Raw genomic sequence first — 24,961 nt, 5'->3', positions numbered from 1 at the left:
TGAACAGCTCAATTTCACACAGCACAAAAGTATAAATGCAAACATGGCAGTGATTCAACATAGTAAATCTAAGGATGAAAAAGATCCTCGAATAAAAGCTGAAGGTACTTAAATCCCATGCAGATTGTTTGACTTACAATACTCTGTGGTGCTGTCATTGTTCAAAACACATAGATCTAACTGTAAATGAATATCCCTGCAAGGCTGAGATTGAATTTAAATAGCCCCCCTCAAAAAAAAAAAAACAATGATTGCATTCTTTGTCTTTTCCTAAACACTCCACATTGTATGTTACTCACTGAGGTCAAGGAAAGAGAATTCAGGACTGCCACTGCAGGAAAATACATTGTAGCCTTGTAACTAAGAGAATACAAGTACAGTATTTGCTAGTCTGGCAAACTTAATTATCTCCTTTTCTTTCTTAAAGGATGGCCCATTCATAAGGACATAAGAAAGGAAGCAATGAAGCACATTTTCTCAGCATTTAGAGAATTCAACCAGGACACAGCTGCTACTTTCACGTCATTTCAATTGGTAGGGAATCTTCTCAAGCAAAAAGACTGTCACGGGGAGGGGGTTTGTCTGAAGATTGTGAGGGCAAATTGTTTAGCAAATTAAGAATAATATGTCTCAACATGAAAGAGCTGAGAGTTAGAGGATTTCATTATATACGGTACATAACAGCATTAAAAGAATCAAAAGAAGAGAGATTTCAAGGCCAAAAAAAACACAATTAATGAATCGCTGTGACCCTTCAGGGAGCACTGCATTAAAATCAGATACAATTCTGTAGTGGGAGTTACTGTGATGCTGAAAAACGCATCCAAAATATAAGTTAAAAATCGACAATCCAAAACAAACAAACAAAAAAGCCCAGATATTAGTATGATCCATTTAGGATGGATGGCACAGGTCTGAACCATGTATGCAGATGATGTAACCTTGCTTAAATAAACCCTCGCTTATTTAAGCAAGACGACCCACATTCTACTTTCATGTCAACAGCATACAAAAGAGCCCTTGTGACCAAAGTCAAAAGGTTTAACTTAACCAAAATTGGAAGTCTAATCACATAACTGGAAAAGTTAAAACTCACTTTTTTCATTTCTTCCACCGTGTCTTTTGTCCTGTCCCCTCACCCCCAAGCAGTTTTGGCTGATGACTCCCCCTCCATGAGCCTAGTCCTGCTGAAGGTTTCTTCCTTTCAAAAGAGAGTTTTTCCTTCCCACAGTCACCAATTGCTTGCTCATAGGGGGCCTCTGATTGCGTGGGACTTTCTCTGTATTATTGTATGGTCTTTATCTTAGTGTATAAAGCTCATTAAGGCCATTGTTGCTGTGATTTGGGGCTAAATAAATAATAAAAGAATTGACTTGATGTGAATCAATGTGAATCAACATTTAAGCACCATGTCTTAATACAGCCTATCTGTGAAACTGTGAACTTAATGTATTTTTGCCATGCAATAAAAAGTATAGTTCTCAACTAATCTTGTATACTGGTTCTCAGAATCAGGCTTTACACATTTATATGTCATTGCCTTTACACCACCTTTTCTTTCAGCCTCAGATGGTGTCTAATGATTAATTCCCATGTATCCAAATTTTTTATTTGTTGCTCAAAACTTGAGGAACTATTCCTCATGTATTGAGTTAGGACCAAAGTGGGGCCAGGCACGTGCCATTGAGGCCAGCTGTTCCAAGTTCAAAGGCTGCAGTGTAAACTTAGATGCAGTATCTACCCCCCCTCCACATTTCTGACTTTTGTTATTTCAGCTTCTTTGCAGCCCACACTGGCAGCAGCAGAAACTCACTCTCTCAGGTTGGACAGCTTGTTCAAGTCGAATGCTATTAGTTCTGGGTCAGAGCCCGGGCTTTCTCTACACCCCAACAACACCTTTTCACCAGGCAGGGATTCCAGCCACCATTAATCAGAGCGGTGACAGCCCATGGATGTCAGTAAATATGTTTCCCTCACTGCCTCCTTTTCCCGCCACTTTTCTTCCCCACTCTCTCCCCTGCGCTTTTCCGTTGTGTAACATTGACTTTTTATTAATTATAACAAAGGGTTTAACAAAGAAACTTCCCAGCACGAGACAGAAAAACAGATATTTGTGCTCTTAAGTGCAAAGTTTGGCTTCGGGAGACAAACTGAAGCATATTGGCAGAAAAAGCAAGTAGTGCCAAGGAGCAGAAAATTGCTTCGAGGCACAAAATTAAACTTTTTTCGCTCGTTTCCTTCTACACCATACATTCTCTCACAGCCAGCTTGCATCTGAACATTTTATATGCATGTTTTTTTTCTTCACTGAACATAAGTGTTGGCCAGGTGCTTTTGAATGAAGCGTCTACTCAGTTGAGGGAGTGTGACAGTTTCCTCTCCTGCATAGGGTGGCACAGCTGACGGGGGAGCAGGGGATGAGTGCTGGCTAGCTTTGCACGCAGGGTGACGAGCAGGCACAGGGCCAACAGCAGCCAGTTGGAGAAATGGGTGCCCGTCTCTGCTGGCATGCAGTTCTGGGTACCTGCTGCTGTCCAGAGACAGCTGTAGCGTAGCCACCCATGGAAGTGCAATCAGGTTGGAGGCGTCTGAGCGCTGATAATAGCGCGGTCTGCGCTTTTCTTTACAGAGAGAGGCAGCCAATGAACGTGTGGAAAGAAGTCGGGCAGGAGCCAGAGATGGGAGAGAGTGAGTACATGACAGTGAAGGGGATGAAAGACTAAAAATAATAATACAGGGTTCATACGCCTTTTTCAGGGTCAAATTCAAGCACTTTTTAAGCACTTTCAAGGTCCCTTTTCAAGCTTTTCCAGCACATGCACCCCCCCCCCCCCCAAGAAAAAGAATGCATATTTCAATTCGCATCACAGTAAGACCATGTGAAAATTAAAACAAATCATCCTAGATGAACTTAAACACCTTTGTTCACCTTTTGTTAAGAAATAGAAAAACAAACCACACAAATATACTGCAAAAGGAAACGGTTGCCTTATATACATAGTGTAAAAACTCAAAATGCACATTTCACTTAAAAATTAAGCTGTGACAATGTGAACATTGTGTGTGAGGCTTTGAATAGATCACATAGTTCAATTCAATATATAAGACTTTAAGAATGCACAAGCATCTACTTAAAATCTATTTAATTTATCATCTGTGATATTATTATGTACAGTTCCAATGTATTTTGTTCATCTCCCTTAAATAAACAGGCAGCCTTAAAGTATAAAATATTCATATACAAATACACATAAATGTGTGTACCGTCTGAGCGGCTGATAGTGCCCCAGGCCTCAGTGTGAGCTTGAAGACATTTATGAGTTTTAAGTAGTTTAATGTGCAGGTGCTGAAGATAAACACATTGTGAATGAAAGCCGGGGAACTTTGGTAGCACAGAAACAAGTGGCTATTCTTTGTGACCATATGGATCACTCATATTACCATTATTTCAAATACTCCAAAAAGCTGGGGTCCAGGGTATAATTGGCCGTTTTTGACTACTTTTGATTTGGCCTCTATATTTCACCTTTAAAAACTGTCTATCTATCTATCTTGCCAATCTGTTATTTTCTTATTTTGACAAACTGTATCAGCACAATTTATCTAAATTCAGACAAAATTTAAAATACGAGTAGAAAGTGATATTTTTGACTGTAAAAACCCCAGGCATGTTTAACGAATCATTTTCATAACTTGAAATGCAAATAGAAATTGTACATTATTAAAAATATGCACAAGTTTTGCAAACAACAAAGTTATATGGTACTATTTACCTAAAAATGCAGCCAAGGCTCAGACGTTTTTTATATAACCATTTAAAACTATTTACAGAACAATCAGGTGTTCTGCATCAAATAAGAAGACACACAAATTATTTATGCAACTCCAAAAAATAGTTTGTGTTCACTATAACACAGATGAGAACAGCACAGGGGTAAATCCTGCAGGTCTGACAGCAGGTGTGTCACTCAGCGTTTACACTGCAATCTGCCTTTGGTGGCTTTTTTGCAGCAACTGTCACAGTCACTAGTAGAACTGACACACAAAACAAAACAACGACTACACTACACCCTAACTACACAAGACAACACACTAACTTGAGACTCCAAACAGGTAAACCTCACAAATTTCTCATGTATCAAAACTCTCTCTCTCTCTGCTCACTCCTAAAACTTCCCTCTCTTCCCAAACAACCAAATGCCACATGTTGCCATATCATTTTTTTGATTGGTCGATATGATACATTTGTCCACCAATAGGGAAGGAGTGTTTTTTCTTTTTTCACCAATGACTGTTGTTTTTCACTCAAGCGTGTTTGCTAGCGCTCTCCTTAGAAAAGGCCGTTTTTACAGTTTCTTCCGGGAGTAAACGCCACTTGTTTATTAAAAACAAAAAACACCGGTTTTAGTGGCCTATCAACACAATTTAAACACTGGTGTATAGTTTGAGTTGAAATGGAGACTCTGGGTCCGTGGACCCCAGAGGGTTAACCAGAAAGCCTTAAGTTAGCTAGTTATGTATCAGGCTAATGTTTAAAGCTTTCACTTGAGCAAAGTAACTCATATCACTGCTAAGTAATGTTAGCTAAGTTCACAGCATATTCCATAATAGCGCTGCCATACTACATCACACTCAGTGCATTTCAATCATTTCTCCAGCGAGTTTGACAGCTAGCAAAATAATAATCATACTTTTTTAAAAATAGCATGTGTGACGTACACGTACTGGAAAATTATTTACTAGGACTCACCTATCATGCGATTGGAGAGCGCAAACTCCGCCATTGTTGTTTTCCATCAAACACTCATTAAAACAGCAACCTACAGGTATGTTAGCGCACTCATACCTATACAAATGTTGCCTCTACATTTTGCGACTCATTTTATTTCTCTATCTGATAAGAAAACTATTCAATCAGATAGTTATTTTTGGTGAATGAAATACAGTTACACTTTCAAGCACTTTTAAGCACCACATCTGAAATTCAAGCACTTTTCAAACCTTGAAAAGACAACATTAAAATTCAAGCATTTTCAAGGATTTCAAGCACCCTACGAACCCTGATAATAGTAATAAAAAAGGAGAGTGCGAAACAAATGGTGACCTTTGTCAAGATGGATTTGTTTACCAACAAACATTCACACTGTCGAAACCTGCGTCACGGTGACCTTCACATGGAGACGGAGCTGATGCCACTCATCTGTTCCCATCTTTGCGCCCTAAATCACTGGGACACCTCATTTCTGCTGTGCTGGTCGATGTACTGAGCCCTTTCTCTCTGCTGAACGTATTCATCTTCATTTAATCATTGTTAGCTGTAAGCAGGCAGCCCCAAACGATCCATTTCCCTAACAACATCTGAATGAAATGACCTCAGTGTGGCACTAATCAACACCTGAATATTATCACCATTATGTTGTGTGTACTGTCTCACAGCATAAGTCTTAATAATATCACATGCAAAGTAAATGCCCTTTGTTTTCCCGCCTGATAAAGTCACGTGGTTTGCCGTGCCCCGCGAGCAGTCTGCGTCCAGCTGTTTTAAGTTCAAAGGTTTAATAGTTAAGTGAAAAATCTCCTGATCAGTTTTATATAAATCGAGACAAAAATATTCTTTCTACATTGCGTGTGATGTTTTTGTGCACACTCCACTTCTTTGATGGCAAATGAAGGCGAAAAGATTGAAATAAATCAATAGAACAATGTATCCGGCCTGCTATTATTCTGTGCGAGCAATAGGTGGCAGTGTTGAGCTAAAACTATTTATTATTACCGACCCGAGAGTACGTCTTAAAATATTCCAGTCTGTGACCGCTTATTATATCTGTTAGGGTACTCATTTCATTATGGGTGCACTTCTTCTGTATGTGTGATGAAATCATATAAACTCATTTTGGCCCGCTCTTCTTTGCAGCGTTGCTCATTCAGGTTTGTGGGCACAGCTCTCGTCCCACCACAACATTGGTGGCTACAGGTAACATTTCTTTGTGGTTTGTTCAGTTGCTCTTTTGTAAACTGAAACCGTGCTACCACGAGACTCAAAGAAGCCGTAGTTTTAATTCCATTAACTTTAACCTTTTAACACAGCCCTGTAGAGTCTGAGATGCAGCTCTTGGCTATTGTAGTTTCGCTGAACATGGTCTGACCTTGGGGTGAATTTGTTTGGATATTCACTTTTCACTCCTGGGATAATTGTGGTAACACATCTGAATGTTTACACCAGCAGACTGACAGATCTTCAGTTTTTTTTTATTGAGGTGCTTGGTTAGCAACCCCTGTGAAACCTTTATTTATTTTTTTACACATTAAAAAAATGTAAATTTCCCTGTCAGGTCCTCTACCAGAGGCCTGGGAGCTTGAGGGTCCTGCGCAGTATCTTTGCTATTCCTAGGACTGCGCTCCTCTGGACAGAGATCTCGGATGTTGTTCCTGGGATCTGCTGGAGCCACTCGCCCAGCTTGGTAGTCACATTGTCACCTTCCCGGCCATACTCTGCACAGATGTTCAAGTATACTTGGTCATAATGTTCATTCTATGTCCTGTCTGCTAGCATCTTACACCCTGCTGTTACGTGCCGGATTGTCTCAGGGGCATCTTTACACAGCCTGCACCTGGGGTCTTGCCTGGCCTCCATGGATCTTGTGTTGATGGCTTGCTCCTATAACACACTACCACAACTCTGTGTTAGCTGGTTCCACACAAGGACCCAGTACATTCAAATCTTTTAATGCTGCCGACTGTTTTTGGCATTTTGCTACAAGCATTCGCACCACTGTCCATGTACATCTCACAAACTGCTCTATTTATATCTATATTATATGCCCATGTCTTACTATCTTCATTTCTTTTTAAATGACTTGTTCCAGAATCAGATCATGACGAAAAGTGATTATCAGTGCTCAGACACAAGCAGCACTCTCTAGTTTCTATATTAATCCATTCAAGTTTTTCATGTGGTTTGACCTGAAACTAGTTTATAATTATCTGCCTTCAGGTATAGTTCAGATAAATGTGAAACAGGATGTTTAACAGAGGGCTTAATTGTCTGCACAAATTCATTTTGTATCACATACTTTCCACTCCTGCTCAGGTAGAAGGTTATGGTGGAGACAGACATCCACTCAGCTCTTTGTCTGTCTCCTCTTATACAATCGCGAAGAAACAATTAATAACGAAGCCTCACTGCTGTGCTGACTGCCTTTCAAATGCATGCACATACAGCAGACTTTTGTGAGCCAGCTTTGGTCCTTCCACACAAACTATTCGTCACCACAGCGGCAAGGTCTCTGCAGCGACAAGCAGCTTGTTCCGGCCCTTTTCCCCTTGAGGGCATCAACAACAAAGCCTGCCTTCATGTTCAAAGCCGCGCCGCGCCTCTGTGACGGCACAAATGTTTATGGTTTGAATTAGCTCGTAACATAGCAGTAAGTAAAGAAACAAGAGAGGGCTGCTGTGGGCCTGTAATTACCGTCTCTGTCTGCTTCTGAAGACAGTATGAAATTATCCACCGCAGACAAGGAATTCCCCACACTGAAGGAAATGTTAATAAAGGGCTTTAAGTACATTTCATGCGAGCAAATCTCGTTTAACTACAAAACTCAGCTAACTGTGATTCATAATGTTGATTTGTTCCGATGTTTGAATAATTATGCACAGCCAAGAAATAAAGATGCAGTTTGTCATGTAAGATTAGTTCCACCCAGCCTCAGTTTCTTTCGTACTTAGCACGTAGGCTCACGTATCACCACAAGATATATATTTTATTTTCGAAACAACAATAATACACAGAAATATAAAGCATCACATCAACTCTTTATAAGCAGAGAAAAATAAAGGGTTTTGTACAAGACATCTAAAAAGACCAATTCAGAGCACAGAAGCAGAAATCACAACTAATAAAAGCGATTACAGGGTGGGATTTAAACAAAGGGGATAAAAAAAACAAAAAAAAACACAAGCAGAATGTATAAAAATGACAAATTTGCTTTAAAAATAATCCCTACCGGGTAAATACAATGACTATGAGCCCATCAGAATCAGGACTACTGCATTCGAGGACACTAGAAGCTCTACAAAGAGCTGGCTCGTCTCAGATTGGTAGATGCTACTGTTTCTGAAACCATCCCACTAAAGTTTGCAGGTTTAAAAGTCATCATCATTCCAAAGAGATCAAAATCTACCAGCGTTGATGGTAAACTCTCGGGCCTTTGTTGTTTACTCTTCAGTCCCTAAAATGTTAAAGACTAGCACCACTGGGCTGCTGTTAACATCAAGAGCCTGGACAATGTAAATAAGCACAGTACAAAGATTTAAAATGTTTTTCATGCTCACCCACTGAGTCTTTGTCTAGTGTTAGAGAACAAGAAGGAAATGGTTCCACTTCCATCACAGTGGGTGGCTGAAAGGAAACGGGACTAAAGCTTTGACTGTCTTTCTATTTCTGCCATCGCTTTTCCCAACATTTGTTTTTCTTCAGTTTTTGATCTTTTTTTCTTCTTCTGTTTCCAAAACGATCAACATTATAAAGGCTAATGGACGCATTATTAAAACACACGTATATACTATATGTACAGGCCTAAAAAAAAAAAGAAAAAAAAAAGGGAATTTTGAGAAGCTATTGGTATTTACATGCCTCTTATTTATCTCAACATGTCCCTTTGTTAAAAGCTGTGCTTTGTACTTAAACTGTCTTATCCTCACAGATTATTAAGAAAAAAAAATATATAGGGCTACTACCCCCCCAGACCTGCCAGCAGTTATTTTCCACTGTATCGTGTTACAAACCTAATTGGTAGCAAAATAGACTAAAAAGTCTCAAAGGTCATACATCTCTTCTTTTCATTGGTTTCTGTATATTATTCTGTTTTTTGTTTTTTGTTCTTTTACAGTCCTGAGTGCACAAAGTCAGCATGGCTAATTTTAAGGGGACCTTTTATATTTTTGTTATACACACGTACCTTTACAGTGCTGCATGCTGTTATTAAACATGGCCATTACTTCAGATCCTGTAAGAGCACACAATAGGTAATCTCAAGCAGAAAGCTCTTAAGCGCCTTCCACCTCCTATTCAAACCTTCAGTTTGCAAAGGTCAGCCAATCAGAAGAAAGGTGGCCTCGAGAGTAGAGGAGGTAACAGTCTGCTCCTGACAAAGCACAACCAGAGCTGCTGGATGCAGGATCAGAGTGACAAAAATGAGGATTATTTTGACCACTGAGCTCAACAATAAAAACCTGGAGGCAGAAATAAGCATAACGGGTCCCCTTTAACGATACAGAAATGTACAATATGTGAGATGTTTTCAAGTCTGTATGTGTGACACACTACAATATAAATTGGAAAAGCTTCCAGAAATGAATGCAGGATATATTTCACCGATAAAGCACCACCTCAGCTGCTGCAACACCACTTTACTGGAGAATCAACATTTTATAAAAGTGCACCATCCTGAATGATCCCACATGTGAGATATGTAACTGTGATTCAGGTAGTAGTTCAAACCAGCACTTGATTAAGAACCACCTGAATGGCAGCAAGTTTGACTGAAGCTTTGCTTTCCTTTGTTTCTGTTTGAAGTTTGACTGTGCAGCTAAAACATTCTGTTATTCACCCAGACAGAAATATATTCCTATTCCTTCACGCTGTATTTTTATAAATGTTGGTTGACTATTCCCACTATACAATTCTTTTTCAAGCCATCTGACTGGGTCACATTTTCATAAAGTATTAAATGCCCAAAAACAGGAACAAAATCATGTAAAATGCATTTAACATGCGCATACACATGCATTACAAATTCAAAAGTAATGGTTAAAAATTAAATCTTTTTTTACATTTTTTTTTGGATCAGCCGTTTGCTTTAACATCTGTACAAAACAGGTAAAAACTATGAGACTAATGTTTAAACAAACACGACCAGACAGGAAGAAGCTCGTGTAGCAATAACTTCGGTCCTTTAGGTAACAAAAGATAATTGCAGATGTCAAATTTAGAGATCCTTCTAACATTTAACTGTTTTAATGCACTCGTCCCCTTTCAAAACAGACAAGTAAATAAAAAGTGCTACTGACAGCTGGTGGGGAGGAAGAACAAAGTAACAGTGGCTGAATGAGGGGGTTCGTCATCTTTCAGTACTTGTGTAGCCGTTCTCGTCCGTGTGCAGTTTGTGTGTTTCTAGTCATTGACAGGAAATGAGCAGGTGAATGGTCTCCCTAAGAGACGCTGGAGCAGCGGAGACTCGGGGAGCCCATTTGTGTGAGCACCTTGTCCAGCCACTGCAGGGGCCCGTTCAAGTGCAGCTCGATCCAGCAGGGGGTGCTGGTCACCGTCTGTCGCCTGGGAGAGACCAAAGAGGCACAAAGGGATGTGAGGTAAACAGACACAGCTGTTAAGAGTGTGAGCAAACTTACAAAGTCACATTGCTCTGCTTTCATTACAGCGTTGATGTAAGACAGACAACTTTCACAGCTTCTCTGAGTTACACTTTAACACACTGTGTCACTAAAGATAGCATGCAAAAATTCTAGTGACTGAAAAACCAACAACGGCAACTATTGATTTTCACCTCTTAAGATATATATTTGTAGTTCTAATCAATGACACATACTTCTTGAATCTGTACAGTTCAAATAAAGAAATCATTTGGAAGACTTACAGCAACTGCAAAAAAACTAAAACTACAAAATAATGCAGTTTCTTAAGCTTTTTCTTTAGTTTTTTTTCTCAATAAAGACAAAAAAAGGACCATAACATTTTTTCCTTTACTGCTTTTCTCACAGCAGAAAGAAGTGAACAGACACAAGGGAGTAAAGAGTTAAACAGACACAGCCAACAATGGAAACAGGCAGTGAGAGTGAGGTGAAGGTGGAGGTAGAGAAGGAGGGCCTGGCTGCTCCAGTAACCTGAATCCTGTGTTTAAGTGTCTCCACATGTGAGCATTTGGTCTGGACAGGACTGCTGAGCAGTCACTCCCAGCTCAAAGGTTTCTCCCTTGTGGAAACCGCCTGAGCACGGCCAACTTTCAGCCAATCATCTGCTTGCCTTCAATTCCATCTCTTCCTTTCTTACTATCAGTGAGTCAGACTGTGTGGAAAAAGGGGAGGGAATGGAAGAGGGAAAGTCTGACATCTCTTTTTGACACACCACATGTGTGTTTGCTTAAAAATAGTCTGGTTTGCCAACTGGAGCCCGTTTCTATAGACGAGGGCTCTGTGACATCACTGACCGGATTCACCAGTGTGTGCACATGCCAGCGAGCGGGGGCGGGTGGATTGTGGGATGTAATTCACAGTCTGTTTGTGTCTATTGTCTTCGTTTACATGCAGACCTCGTATGGATTTTACACTGCTACACTGTTGCAGAAACAGGAGACGAGAGAGTGGCTAGCATTAACTCAGCGCTGCAGCTTACCTGTACTCGGCTCCCCAGCCCTTCACAAAGCTCATGCGGATGGTGCACATCCTGGTGAGCTGGTACACAGCCTCGAAGCCCTGGTTTACTGACTGTGCGAGCAGCGCAGCAAACTCCTGGTTGTTGAAGATCTTTAGGTTACATCCTGATGAGAACAACAAACAATAGCTCAATTAGAGGTGCTAGAAAAAAAAAAAAAATCAAGATGAAGCTGATCTCTAGCTTCTACAAAACACAAACCATTTAAATTTATCTTACATGAGAGTAGTCAAACTAACATTATTAATCTGATGGCTTTCAACACAGACTTGTGTCAAAAGTGGAGGAATATCTTTCGTGGTCCTACCGAATCAGATTGCAGTGATTTGGATGAAAACAGCCAAATTAAAGGAATGCGTACTTGAATGCGTCACTGACTCAACTAAATGCTGCAATGATTGTATAAACATCTTGTTTCAGACAACAAACTGTTAACATTTACAGATGTGCTTGGGGAAAGCTTTTAACAATCCAAACCGATTACGTGGTAAAAATAAAGAGACCAGTGAGGAAAGGAAAAACCTTAAAAACCTTATTTTTAACCTGACCACAGTTTAGCCAAAGGAGACATTGACGGGCTGGCTGGTGATGAGGTACGCGATGTGTTGTAGCCTCATTTCATGATTGAGCCTCAGGGAATCATTTCTGAATCATCAATCAATTTGTTTTTGTGTATATTGGCCTCTGCCTCTCTTTGGAAAACTGAATGGAATCATATAGCACTTCAATCCCAAATTACTTTACACACACACACACACACACACACACACACACACACACACACACACAGCAAACACAAGTTTTGGGGATCGAACTGCCAATTCTGTGAAAAGTGGACTTTGGTCTTTTTCTATTGCACTGTCTTCCGTCCTACTCATTTGTCTTACTCCCTTTCCCTGTCCTGTATGTCTCTCGATGCTCCCAGTGTTAGCTGGACACATACCTGGAGGGATCTTGCAGACTGTAGCAGGATGCCAACCATAACGTTGATTACAGTTGGGGCTCTGGACAAAGATTGCACTGTCACTGAGACATTCTGCAAACACTTCTCCACCAATGTAATACAGTCTTACGCCACGACCTTGAGGTAAAGAGTGAGAGGCAGAGAGCCAAAACAAGTCAGCAACAACAATCATTAAAAGTACAATGTTGTATAACAGGTCTAAATCAATACGTAATCATGTTTGTTAATAAGCCAATAGTCTTTCAAGAAGTCAAGTGAATAAAAGTGTTCTGAGAAGGCAAAGGAGTTATTATCCAAATGGAGTCATAAGGCCTGGCCTACCAATGTGTCTGCGCGTCAGCTCCACAGCTGCGTTGCGGTTGACATTGGACAGAAGACCCAGGCAGAATCTCTCTGAGTTGGACGGGTCCGTAAAGCCGTCCACTGTCAGCGAGGGCTGCGAGGCGTGGAAGGTCTCCCCGACTCGCTGATTCAGCTCGTAGTAAGAAATGGAGCACCAGAAGGCCGGCTCACAGTACGTCACTGGCTGGAGGTCTGAGAGAGAGGAGGACCCCAAAAAAGAAAGAACTGAGTTCAATACTGTTGCTAATACAGCGCAGGACAATTAAACTAATGCAATGTTTGAACTTATTCTCAAAGTCAAAGTAGTAGAATAGTAAGACAGAATTAATAGACAGAAAACCATTCAGATGGTAAAGAAAACCTACATTAAGAGCAGTGATAACAAAGAAGAGGCAAATATATGGAGAAAAGGGCTGAGAGGCTGCAGACAGAGACAAAAAAAGAGAAAACCAACAAAAACACAGAGAGAGCCTGCGTCACAAAATGTCAAACCCATACACTGTTTCCCAGAAGCTTTAACCAGACAAAATGTGGAAACTCAACCCTCACTTGAAGGATTCTGCAGCCCAGTTGGACTTGTCCATGGTACTCTTCAGTAAATTCAACTGTTTCTGGTAATTTGCTCCTCCCCCCCCCCCCCCCCTCCCCCCCCCCTCTACCAGCTGAGAAACATTCTGTCCTTTGCTTTGAAGTCCAGAACACAACCGGACAGCACTGCCAAATGAAACTGGTGTTGCTTTATTATTTCACCAACTGCGTTCCAGCCAAGCCTCCCGGCGCTTTTCCATCTTGATAGAATAAACCTAGGATATTGTTATTGATGTTAGTGTGGGCTTCGTGGTGTCTTGACCTGTTCAAAGGTTCACATGGTGAGCGGGGAACACAAAGGCTTCTTTCATCATCTGGTTTCCTCTTACAGAAATGAGTTAAACCAAACAGAGAATTCCCACTGGGGAGATACGCTGCTGAAACATTTGTTTGCAAATCAAGGCAGACAAACAGAAAAGTACACAAACAGACACACGTATTTCTTACCCAAGTTATTGTGTGTGGGTGAAACTGGGTTAGGTGACAGATTTGGGGAGCTTGTGTCCATGCTATGAGTCATCTGGTGATCACTGGTTTCTCCATCCTCACTGAGGTAGCCTGGTGGAGGTGTTTCTGAGACAAAGACACAAACACTCACTCATACTGACATGTTGGTGGTCCCTGATCACTAACCAAGCATTGTAGCTGCACTGAGGGAAAAATAACAGATTGAGATGAGGAATGAGAGCAGCCCAAAAGTACTTTTATTTAATAATTTGATTAAATCCAGTATGTGTTACTACTATTATTACAGTTGGCCTGCTGTGCTTTAATTATTCTGAAGTACAAGATAATTAACGACGCAAAGAGTGACCGTACAATCACCTACACAGAACTTCCTAAATAGTGAGAAGGTTCTAGTCAGTGAGTAAATGAGTGAAAGGAGTGTTTAAAATTTAATAATCGTTAACCTGTTGAAAAACAGCTTATGTAAGTAAATCCCTTCATAAATTCATAGTCAAAAGGCCATTTTCTCAATTCTCTCACAATACAGAACTCGACTTTTGAACAGAAAAGCCAAAAGAAAAGTAAGTCAAAGGATCAATAACACTTCAACAGCTACCGGTTGACAATAAACATACAGCCACATTTATAATGTGGCTGTATGTTTATTTATAATGTTAAAAGCTTAATCTTGAAACAGAAACAGCAAACCAAAATTGTACATTGTGGGCCACATGAAGCACGCTTTGACCTTATGTGGGCCAGTCATTCAGCTGCCCGATCTCTCCATATAAAGAGAGAGAGGGAGGTCCTTAACAGTATGAAAAAGTGTAAAAAGTATGAAAATGCAGTTAGGAAGTCCAATGTTTGTGCCCTTCTTCACATATTCCAAGCTTTCCATAGGACCAGATTGGAGTCTTTGTCAGGCCAATTCTGACCCCAGGTCCTATGTTTGATGCTCCTGTCCTGGGACGATGTTGTAAAAGCTTTTCATCCAACTCAAGATTCAAAAGGAAAATTATAGTAAAGCTAGTTTAATTACACACTTGGTCATCACACACCTTTGCAATCACAAACTAGGTAGGTCTCTTCCAAGAGCTGTACTTCCGCCTTTTTTGTGACAAACAACCCACAAGTGTGCACCATCATCCTCATGTTTTAACTACTTTACTACTACTCCTTCTCTGTTACAGTCAGATTTCACCAAACTCTTCAGTACAGCATAAACAGCCCACCTTACAAACTAGTTCTCACAAAGCATAAACCATAAGGAGGTACTTTGTGTGAGTCATGCTAGGAGACACGCTGGTACCTGGTATATAGTTGCTCTGGGGCTCGATGCCAGCAGGGAAGTTGGTGTTTTCAGGGATTGAATGGCTGTAGTCATCCAGAGGTGGGAACTCAGTGGGGATTTCTGTGTGTCTGGGGACCAGCACTGGTGGGAGTACTGCATAACAGACACAAACACACAGAAAGTGTTTTTCTCAGAATATAGTAATAAAGCAATGACTGATTTCATGTATGGATAAAATAAATATTTATTGGAACAGAAATTAATAAACTGTTGATCAGCTGATAAGAGGAAAGGTGTTTCACAAACCCTGTGGATACAAATAAACCTATAAAAACATCCAGTGGGAGAAAATAATAATAATAATAACAAAGCCTATTCCACTAACCAAGAGCCATTAGAGCACACTGGACAAAATGTACTTAACTATTTTCTTCAAACAACACAACAGTGAACGACGAAAGCACTCTGTTTTTCCGAGCTGTCGTACCTGGTGTCTCTACTCTCTGATAGTGGTATGGGTTGACACACACTTCATCCTTCTTCGTGTGGAAGGCGTACTCGCACAGCTCCACCGCCCGCAGCTCGTGGTGGGACTGCAGGTCGGGCCAGCGCCACAGACGGCAGTAGATGACGTGGGGCAGACCTTTTCTGTGGGAAACTTGAAGACGGCCATCCAAAGATCTGCAAATACACGAAGAGGAAGAAGAAGCATAAGTTTGAGACATTTGGTTTGACTTTCCAGTTATCCACCGCTTTTTTTTCTTTTTGTGTAGGCTTGTATTGTTTTCTGCTGTGTGTCAGAGTGTGTGTTGTGACTAAAATGAGAGGGAAGTGTGCCTGGGCACGACCTTATACTTGCCAGCAGAAAAATATCTGAAACCTCCAACTGAAAATAGAAAATAGAATAGTTACTAAAAAGAAGAACTGCTGAATTTGTTTCTTGATAGTATCTGGCTCTAATGTCATTTTTCTGAAAGGGCTATGTCGATACTACCACTCTGAGGCTGGTTACGGTTTGATCCACTTGTCCCTTCCCCTACTGTGACCTTTGGTTTATAAAAACAAATTTATGAACCTAAAATTAAATATTCTCATCCATTGTTGTCATCAAGTAGTAATTGTGTGACACCGCTCCTTTTGATTAATTGTTACAGTATTTTTGGTACTTGATGATATCCAAATTATGGGTATACAGTCTTTGCCTTGACAGTCCTGAACAACTAAAATATATTTCTTCTTTTTTTTTTAACTGGTTTTCAAGCAAAAATTCACTGTACACAGCTCTGTCCTCTAAATGTTATCAAATGCTGGATTTGGTGCTCACTACTGTGCTATGCAACTACTTCCCCATGATGAGGGTCCCAGCTGTTAGTGCAGAGGCGATATGAGGTCACGTCTAATAATAAACAATCGGCAATGACATTACAGTATGTTTAAAAGGAATTTCATTGTGTTGTATAACATCTGCACTCATCTGGCATGCTTCTGGCAGGATGATGATTTAGGCCGGCAGATAGTAATGAGCGACAGTTTGACATTGTGGACTGACATAACACGGTTATAGGCTGTAATCTTGGAGCACAATAACCCTTGACAGAGGAAAAAAAAAAACAAAAACAAAAAAAACCTCCAAAACAAAACAAAAAACCCTGCATAACATCTTACGCAAGAGGCAGCAGTCACATATGTCCCCTCATTTTCTGTGTCCCACCCACTCACTCTCTCACACAGAGTAAGGGTCAAAGGCTTAAGATAAAGCCCTTTAGAAGGACAAATATGACTCTCTAAATAAAAACAAGGCCACGCCCAACTGTGGAAAGCTCAGTTGAGCCTCATCTAGGTCAACCAGGGCACATCGGGCAAGTGAATGGTGTATGGTGTGATGTGGTGTGTATTGGCAGATACCCAAAACCAAGGTACTGGTATCATACTGGAACTGGGAAAGCAACGACAGAAGCTTTTATTGTTTCCCATGCAGAAGTCGAGAGCTATGAAACGAAGCTAATGTCTGATCAAATAACTTTTAAAACTTTCTTTTTAAAAAGTGCTGTGAATTAAACATAGAAAACTACAAAGACCTGGCAATTTAAACAGCAAACAAAGATCTCTGGGTTACTATGCAAATTGAGTAGAAAACCATTTGTTCAATATTTCTTTCTGAATATACCAGTGTTCATTTAGTCAACAAGATCTATAGTGGGTGGCTCCACAGTGCACTGTTTAACACACAACATGTAAAAGATCCCCTTTTTGGAGGAAACTATCCCCGGCAGGATTGTGACCAGAAGAGCATCCGGTGTAAAGATCTGCCCATTCAAATCTGCTGAAGCAACCCCTGAACAAGAGAGCAGCTGAAAGAACCTGTTTATCAAAGCTATATAGCAATCTATAGTAACGTTAAGCCACATTTTGCATAATCTTGATTCTATGGGGGTCTGCTTGCAAACACAGTTCCTCTTTTCTTTTGCGGTTTTCCTGTGTTGGCATCTATTGTCATGACTTATTGTGGCTGCTTCCTTTTACCACACTGCATAAAGAAGTCACTTAGACTGCTGTTAGACCTCTATTAAACAACTTAACCACGCACCCTCATTCAATAAACAACTTGGGAAAAACTTAACGTTACACAGAGCTGATGCTGAAATAGTGAATCACTGAAAATTAACCAACAGTGATGATGACATGAAGGAAATGCATGGAAAGTGCATCTACAAGGAAACCACATTCACATGTAGGCATGTGAATGTGGTTTCCTTGTAGATGCCTACATTCACATGTAGGCATGTGAATGTGACATTTTTCACTGTGGATGTGTTGACTCGTGAGAGAGGGCTGATGTGATGTCACTGGTATGTCTGCTACTGGGTGGGTGGGACTGTGTGGGCTCAGACAGACATACAAACTATACTGGTCATTTGGTGCCCTACTTACTGTCCCCGTTTCCATTCAGTTTTTTTTTTATTAGAAAATAGTTATAATGTATAATAATATATAAGCCACAGTAATAACGTCAACCAGGAAAAAGGAATATGACTTTATACTGCAGTAATTACAAGTGACATCACCTATGTATAGGCAGGCATTAACTAATAGTCAGTTGAAGTTATTTGATTTATAGCATATATGTGCTGAACAATGTCTCAGTGACATGGACATTGTGAGTCCACGGACATGGTTTATAAACTGTTGCAAAAGCAACAGTTTATAAACCTGAAAGAAAAGGGAGTGGAGTAATAAAAGTCAGGACAAGAAGAAAATGTCAGGCAGGCCTTTAGTCATTACTGAGAGACATAATGAAAAACTTAGAAATAAACTGTGAGCTGGCATGCTATGTCTTTTGTGAAAAAACACTAGTGCTCACATCTGGCCAATAAGCATGCTGAACATTTTCAGTCGGTCTGTAGTGACACATTTTGGTTTGCTTGGAGTCCACTTGGAATTTTCTTGTGTGAAAACAAACCAAATCATAAGGAAAAGCTAGGTTCACAAACTCATCAACTGATTAAAACCAGAGTAAACAAACTATAGCTGTGAAAACACCCTTAATATAACTTTTAACACTGGCTTCTACTCTATATTTAAAGTGCGCATGGCTTTTGGTGTAGGAATAACACTTTTTTATGGCTCTACGTCATCCTGATTTAGGACCCTGAAGTTAAAAGGATGGATGACACAATGTTGTATAAACTAACCAGTTTTATTTAGACATGTAACATAGATTTTCCTACTGCTATAGACAGTGCAATTGCTGATTTGTGTTGAGATGATAATCTTGTGGTTGTTACATGTGCCACTAAATAACTTTTCTCCCAGCACTGACCACCAGTAGGAGGCATTCTACCAGAGGCCCATACCACCTCAACTGGGTTCTTTTAATGTGGAGGAGCAGCTGTTTTACGCTGAGCCGAATGACCCATTGAAGAGCTCGGTCATTAAGGGAGAGCCCTGCCACCTTTAAAGGACACCCATTTCTGAAGCTTGTATCCACGACCTTGTTCTTTCAGTTACTAAGAGCTTGTGACCACAGTTGAGGCGTAGATTGACCAGTAAATCAACAGGTTCATTTTTATGCTCATCTCTCTCTTCACCATAACGAAACTGATACAGCATCGCTCCAATCTTTCTGTCAATCTCAAGCACCACTCTCCCCTCTTTTGTGAACAAGACCCTAAGATACCCCAACTCCTCCATCTGTAGTAGTAACTCATCCCTGACCTGGAGTGGTGTATATGTACTAGAAATGTGTAATCACAACTTACATTCACAGAGGCCGGAGAAAGGAGATTGAACTCTCCTCTGCTCAATAAGACACAGGGCAAATCAGCCTGGATAACCAGGACAATTATCTCCCACCTAAGCTCGAGACCTCTCATTTAAAAATGCACGATTTGTTGACAGGAGCCTCAACACCTCCCAACTAAGAACTGAAATCAGATGCAGATCAAAGTTTGCGCCAAGTCCATCCTGGTCTAAGTTGACCTCCTACTCAAGCATACTCAAGCACTCAGGATTTTATTTTTCCTAATACTGAAGCTACAACTGTTTAGTTAGTTACTGAAATGTATGAACCTACTACTGCTGTCAGCTGTTTTACACATACAAATACACCTCAAAGAAAAATGAAGCAAGAGATTTAAAAGATTAATACTAAACCATATCTGGCAGTAGTTGTGAGTTGATGCTGTTTCACTTGTCAAGTTTCTGCCCACCTACACTGCCAGTCAAAAGCTTTGATTACTGCTTTGCACACTCTTGGCATTCTCTCGATGTGCTTCATGAGGTAGTCACCTGTAATGCCTGATTGGTTCTGGCCATAACAGGGATTCTTGCACTTGTCAAATAGGGCTGTCAGCTGTTTACCAACCTGACTTCTGCACAACACAACTGATGTTCCCAACTCCATTAAGAAGGCAAGAAATTCCACAAATAAACCCTGACAAGACACACCTGTGAAGTGAAAACCCATTTCAGGCGACTACATCATGAAGGTCATTGAGAGTCCGCCAAAGGTTTGCAGCACTGTCAACAAAGCAAAGGGCTGCTACTTTGAAGATATAAAATATACGGCATTTTTAGAGTTAATCAATTTTTTCTTTGCTACATAATTCCATATATCTTGCTTCATACATTTGGTGTCTTTAGTACGCATCTACAATGTAGAAACTAATCAAAATAAATAAAAAACATTAAATGAGAAGGCGTGTCCAGACTTTTGACTGATAGTGTATATCCACTAATCACGTTAGTTTGCATCAATCTTTGCTACCCATCAACAATATTAACTGAGACTTGATGCTCTCTTGCTGTTACAGGCTGTAAATTAAGAAATAAACTTCCCAGTGTTTTTCTCTTTGCCACAAACAGTCTATGCAGAGCTGTACCTCAGCCAAACACCACACTCACCACATCATTATAGTCCATTACATTAGGGATGCACCGATACCACTTTTTTGGAAACGAGTACGAGTACTTGCATTTCAGTACTCGCCGATACCGATACCGAGTACTTAATAAAAACATGATTTAAATTTACAGGTAACAGCTTTAGTCCTATAATTTAACAAAAAAAACCCCAAAAAACAAGGGACTGGTTTGGAATTAAGAACATTTATTTAAAATGAAAAGCATGTTGTATGCAACATATTACAGAATAAATAATTATGAAAAAAAAAATTTAAACAGTGACAGTGCAACTCAAGTATTTTTTTCAGTTTATTGTAAACTCTGCCGCTTTGGACAACACAAGGGGCATTAATAAACATCTTTGCTATTTAGTGCACAATATTTGAATAAACTAACAACATCCACCGACATAGAACTGTGGCAGTCAGTGCAACTGAGGTAGGTATTAACATCAAGTCTAAGATGACTCACTAAATGGAGAGAAAAAGTGAGTGGCAGGATTTTTTTTTAAGAAAAGTAGCTTTTCTGCATTATCAGCAGTCAGACTGTTTCTGTTTTCATCTATAATGTGTGACACTGAGCTAAAAAGCCTTTCACTTTCCACACTGCTACATGGGGCTGAGAGGTATTTACGGGCTATTTTAGCCAAAGTGGGGAACCTGATTTTGTTGACATCCCAGTACTTCAGAGGACTGTCTTCACGAGGGCTTGGGGCCTCTCCGAGGTATGTGTCGAGCTCAATGGCAGCACCTGCTGCCAGCGGCTGTGCTGCCTGGGGCTGCTCCTTAGCAATTTTGTCAAATACAGTGTCCAGACTGCTGCTAGTGCTGGCCTGGGCCTTGAGGAACAGTTTAGCAGGAGGTTCTGCAGCTTCTGCCCGACTCCCCTCTGCCTCAGCTCTGGACATCATCTGCAGCTCCTGCTTCAGGTGCAGCTTGGACTCTGGAGCAGTGTTGTTGGAGAAGAAGCGATGTTTATACCTGCACAAAATTCATAAATGTATTAATATGTGGAAAAATAGGACTGATTTTAGTTTCCCCTAAACCACTGTGACAAATACCAGCCATTTGACTTTCTGGTAAAAATAAGGGAAATGTATTTCATATTATATATATTGCATACATTTGTATTTGTGTATTTTAGTTAAAAATGTATAATATTTCAGATGTAAAATAATCTTACATTTAGTACTGTAGCTATACTCATTGAATACCTATAGCACACAGACTTTACCTTGGGTCGAGTATGGTGGAGATGAAGTACAGTGGGTTGGTCTCGACGTCACTGAAGCGCTTCTTGACAGCTGCCTGTCAGGTTGCTTTCATTGTCTTGACGCCGTGGTCCTCGTCTGTTTCTCTGTTTAGAAGTCTCACTAGCACAGTCACAGCTGGGATGACATCAGAGGCTAGTGCGTCGTAGCTGCTCACTTTTTTAGTTAGTTCCCCAAAGGGGGCGAGGATGGCAACAGTCGTCTCCATAAGAGCCCATTGGTGAGCGGTGAGATAGTCAGGGAGTTCGTGCTCGGACACATACACGCCCAACACTCGCTTTTGCTCAGTGAGGGACTGGAGCATGTAATACGTGCTGTTCCAGCGCGTCTGTACGTCCTGCTGCAGTCTCTTTATTGGCTGGTTGAGCTGTCCCTGAATGTCCTCGAGGCGGGAGTAGGCTAAGGCGGAATGTTTAAAATGCCCAACTATTTTCCGTCCCACTGCTATAGCATCAGCTATGCTCCTCTGTGCTAATAAGCGTGGGTAAACTCTTTGTACTCGTTGTCGTGTTGGGATTTTAGGTGCTTGATTAAATTACTTGTGTTAAATGCGCTACCTTTTGAGCCTCCTCTGGACAATTTCGCTGAGCACAATTTGCAGTCCGCCTTTGTTTTGTCGTCTTCGTTCACTTTGAAATAGTTCCACACGGCTGACATGTATCACCTCCCCTTCTCCCCCGCTCTGAGCTGCAGCCGGGGCCTGGGGGCGGGCACTCGGCGCCTGTGATTAACCCCTTACATGCCGCTCAAACATAGACAGGTCTCAGACCATGGTATCGGTCCTCGGTATCGGGGGACTTTTAACGAGTACGAGTACTTTAGAAAATGTGGTATCGAGGCCCATACCCGATACCGGTATCGGTGCATCCCTACATTACATCATAAATGATTATATCTATGTCTAACATCAATTTCCACATAAAAAAAAGTAATTTCTTTGTCACCTGATCTGCTGTTTAATTACCAAATTAATCAGTGAATTATTTATATGGGCACAGCTCTACCTCTATTACTACACCAGAGAGTTTATTACCCAGTTTCTGCATGAAGAGTAAGTCAGATAGGTTATACATGTGGGAGAGCACCAAATCACAGTCCGTGTACTTCAAACTGTGATGAATCATTTAGTCCACGATAGCTACTGAGCTCAACTCTGTGGTTCTCAACCCTTTCGCTTCTTCTAAACCCGGAACAAAAAGCTCACATTCCACAGTTTTTATATAAATTATTAACAATAAACAAGGGATCCAGGTTGAATTTTACTTGAACAAAGGTCAGCGAAATAGGATCAGCAAACTCTTCTTTAGCAGATGAACAACTGAGGGTAAACAAGCATTAGATCATTACTCTGCACTGCTGACAGGCAAGTAACTCTCCTACAAAGGTGTTTGTATGATTTAAAAGTAAACCAACGCTATCAGCAACAGACAGTATTGCGTATGAGACAAGTCAAGACACACTATATCCTGCTCAATGAGAGTGAGTCACTTCAGAGATTTACAATGGCCCACTGAAAGAGACAAATGAGAAACCCTGCTCTGACAGCAAAAACCACTCCTGTGAAACCATCAAGCCTCAGTTTGTTGTTTAGTGGCAGTAGTAGCTCTATTTAAACAGCCAACCTCAGATATTGAAGAAAAAAAATGATCTGGACCTCAAAATACTCCAGACATGAGGCAGGAGGTAGCTGAAGGGAGAATAATCATGACCCCAAATTCCCAGCTGGGCTGGCCTTTGCGTGTGTGTTCCAAACTGGAGATCTGAAGTACATGGGCGGGGCCTTCAAGACTTTATACAAGACATTTTTCACTCTTCAGCTTCTCTCTACAGGATCAGAAACTAATCAAATCAGCACTGACTAATTTTATCTACAAAACCAAAATGTGAATTGAAAAAGTGAACATGGGCACTTAAAATGAATGAATAGCATTATTGACAGTGAATGGATCCAAAGCTAGGGGAGTCACATTTAACAATATATCACAACATAATTCTATTTTTACAGTATATCCAATACCATAATGCTATAAGCCATGATTGATTGGCCTGGTTATCAACTCTAGCTCTACAGGTTAATTTGACCTTAAATTCTAAATAAACTTTTGTTAAAAATGACTAAGATTTCTTAAATCTATCAACTACATTAAGTATTAGATAACTATTTTTTAAAAATCAAATAAAACCAGTGGGTGTATATTTTGCTGTTACATAACATAATCAAGCAAATCCTCAAATCAAGTTTCTATTGAAGGAAGTACAATGAAAAAATTATAATGGATTTTTGGTTCTTTTAAAAAAAATTTAAAAAAATTACCTGTGTAATAATTCAATTATCTAAAAAGAAAACTAAATTCAGCTGAAAGTTAACTCCAGAGGGGGAGTATTTCCTTCAGCAAGGCCAATCCTGGAGCACAAAATTTAAAATAAAGTGATTCAGATCCATATGTATTCTTCCTTTGCCTACACTTCATCTGCCCCAAATATTGCCCCATGAAATCTGGGGCAATATTTGTGTTTTTTCATGCAAGCTGATGTTGCTCTCAGAATATAGACCGGAACTGATGTCTAAAAATAAAGGGGTAAATTGGTATAGATTTTTGCCAGAGGGGTAAATGTGTCAACATCATTTTGGCTCATGACCCAAAGCTGAGACTGAACATGAGCTTTACATCCATCCAGCATGTATGTTTGCGTGAATGGTAGAGCTCCACAGATGGACACACGTACAGAGAAATGTAAGAACAGAAGGGATATAAAATAATTAAGATAACTTTATATTTGAAGTAGGCATTAATTTAGCATTTGCCAGTGTAGCAAAAGTAGTGAAATAAAAAATATATAAGCAGATGTTAGTGGCTGTGAAGGTTAGTACATACATAAATTTTGAATATATGCGCTTTTGGCTGACTCACTATACAGACTCAGACAGAGCAGATTGAGCTTCACTAAGCTGGGGAAGGGGGAGGGGGCAAAACAAACACCCTGAGGCATACCCAGTTACGCTCAGACACAAACATATACAACTGTGTGTGTGTCCAGGCTGGCAATAGTCCGAGAAGTGTTGAACACACACACGCCTTCCTTGTGGGCTTAACATGGACTTTTTTTACTCTCTTACTGAAAGCCTAACCTCACTAAGAAGATGCCAGCACACACAGTTAGAAACTGAAGGCCTTGGAGAAAGATTTGTTCTCATCCAATGCTGGTTAT

At 40.4% G+C, this 24,961-nt stretch overlaps 1 protein-coding gene across 1 annotated transcript in view; it reads right to left on the bottom strand.

The window, feature by feature from the left end:
• Positions 1-7,800: 7,800 nt before the first annotated feature.
• Positions 7,801-24,961, bottom strand: part of smad3a (SMAD family member 3a) — a 29,777-nt gene continuing 12,616 nt past the window's right edge. Inside the window, exons 2-8 of the mRNA XM_006793887.3 lie at positions 15,566-15,759; positions 15,097-15,231; positions 13,788-13,913; positions 12,732-12,944; positions 12,390-12,527; positions 11,408-11,552; positions 7,801-10,333 (exon numbers count right to left, since the gene is read on the bottom strand). Coding sequence (XP_006793950.1) covers positions 10,210-10,333; positions 11,408-11,552; positions 12,390-12,527; positions 12,732-12,944; positions 13,788-13,913; positions 15,097-15,231; positions 15,566-15,759 — 1,075 coding nt within the window. The 3' untranslated portion in view covers positions 7,801-10,209. The remainder of the gene's footprint in view (positions 10,334-11,407; positions 11,553-12,389; positions 12,528-12,731; positions 12,945-13,787; positions 13,914-15,096; positions 15,232-15,565; positions 15,760-24,961) is intronic.

The sequence above is a fragment of the Neolamprologus brichardi genome, chromosome 1 (genome assembly GCF_056152115.1).
Source record: "Neolamprologus brichardi isolate AB-2024 chromosome 1, ASM5615211v1, whole genome shotgun sequence".
In the NCBI taxonomy this organism is placed as follows: domain Eukaryota; kingdom Metazoa; phylum Chordata; class Actinopteri; order Cichliformes; family Cichlidae; genus Neolamprologus; species Neolamprologus brichardi.
The sequence above is the reverse complement of the archived record's forward strand: the minus strand, read 5'-3'. Positions and strand labels throughout refer to the sequence as shown.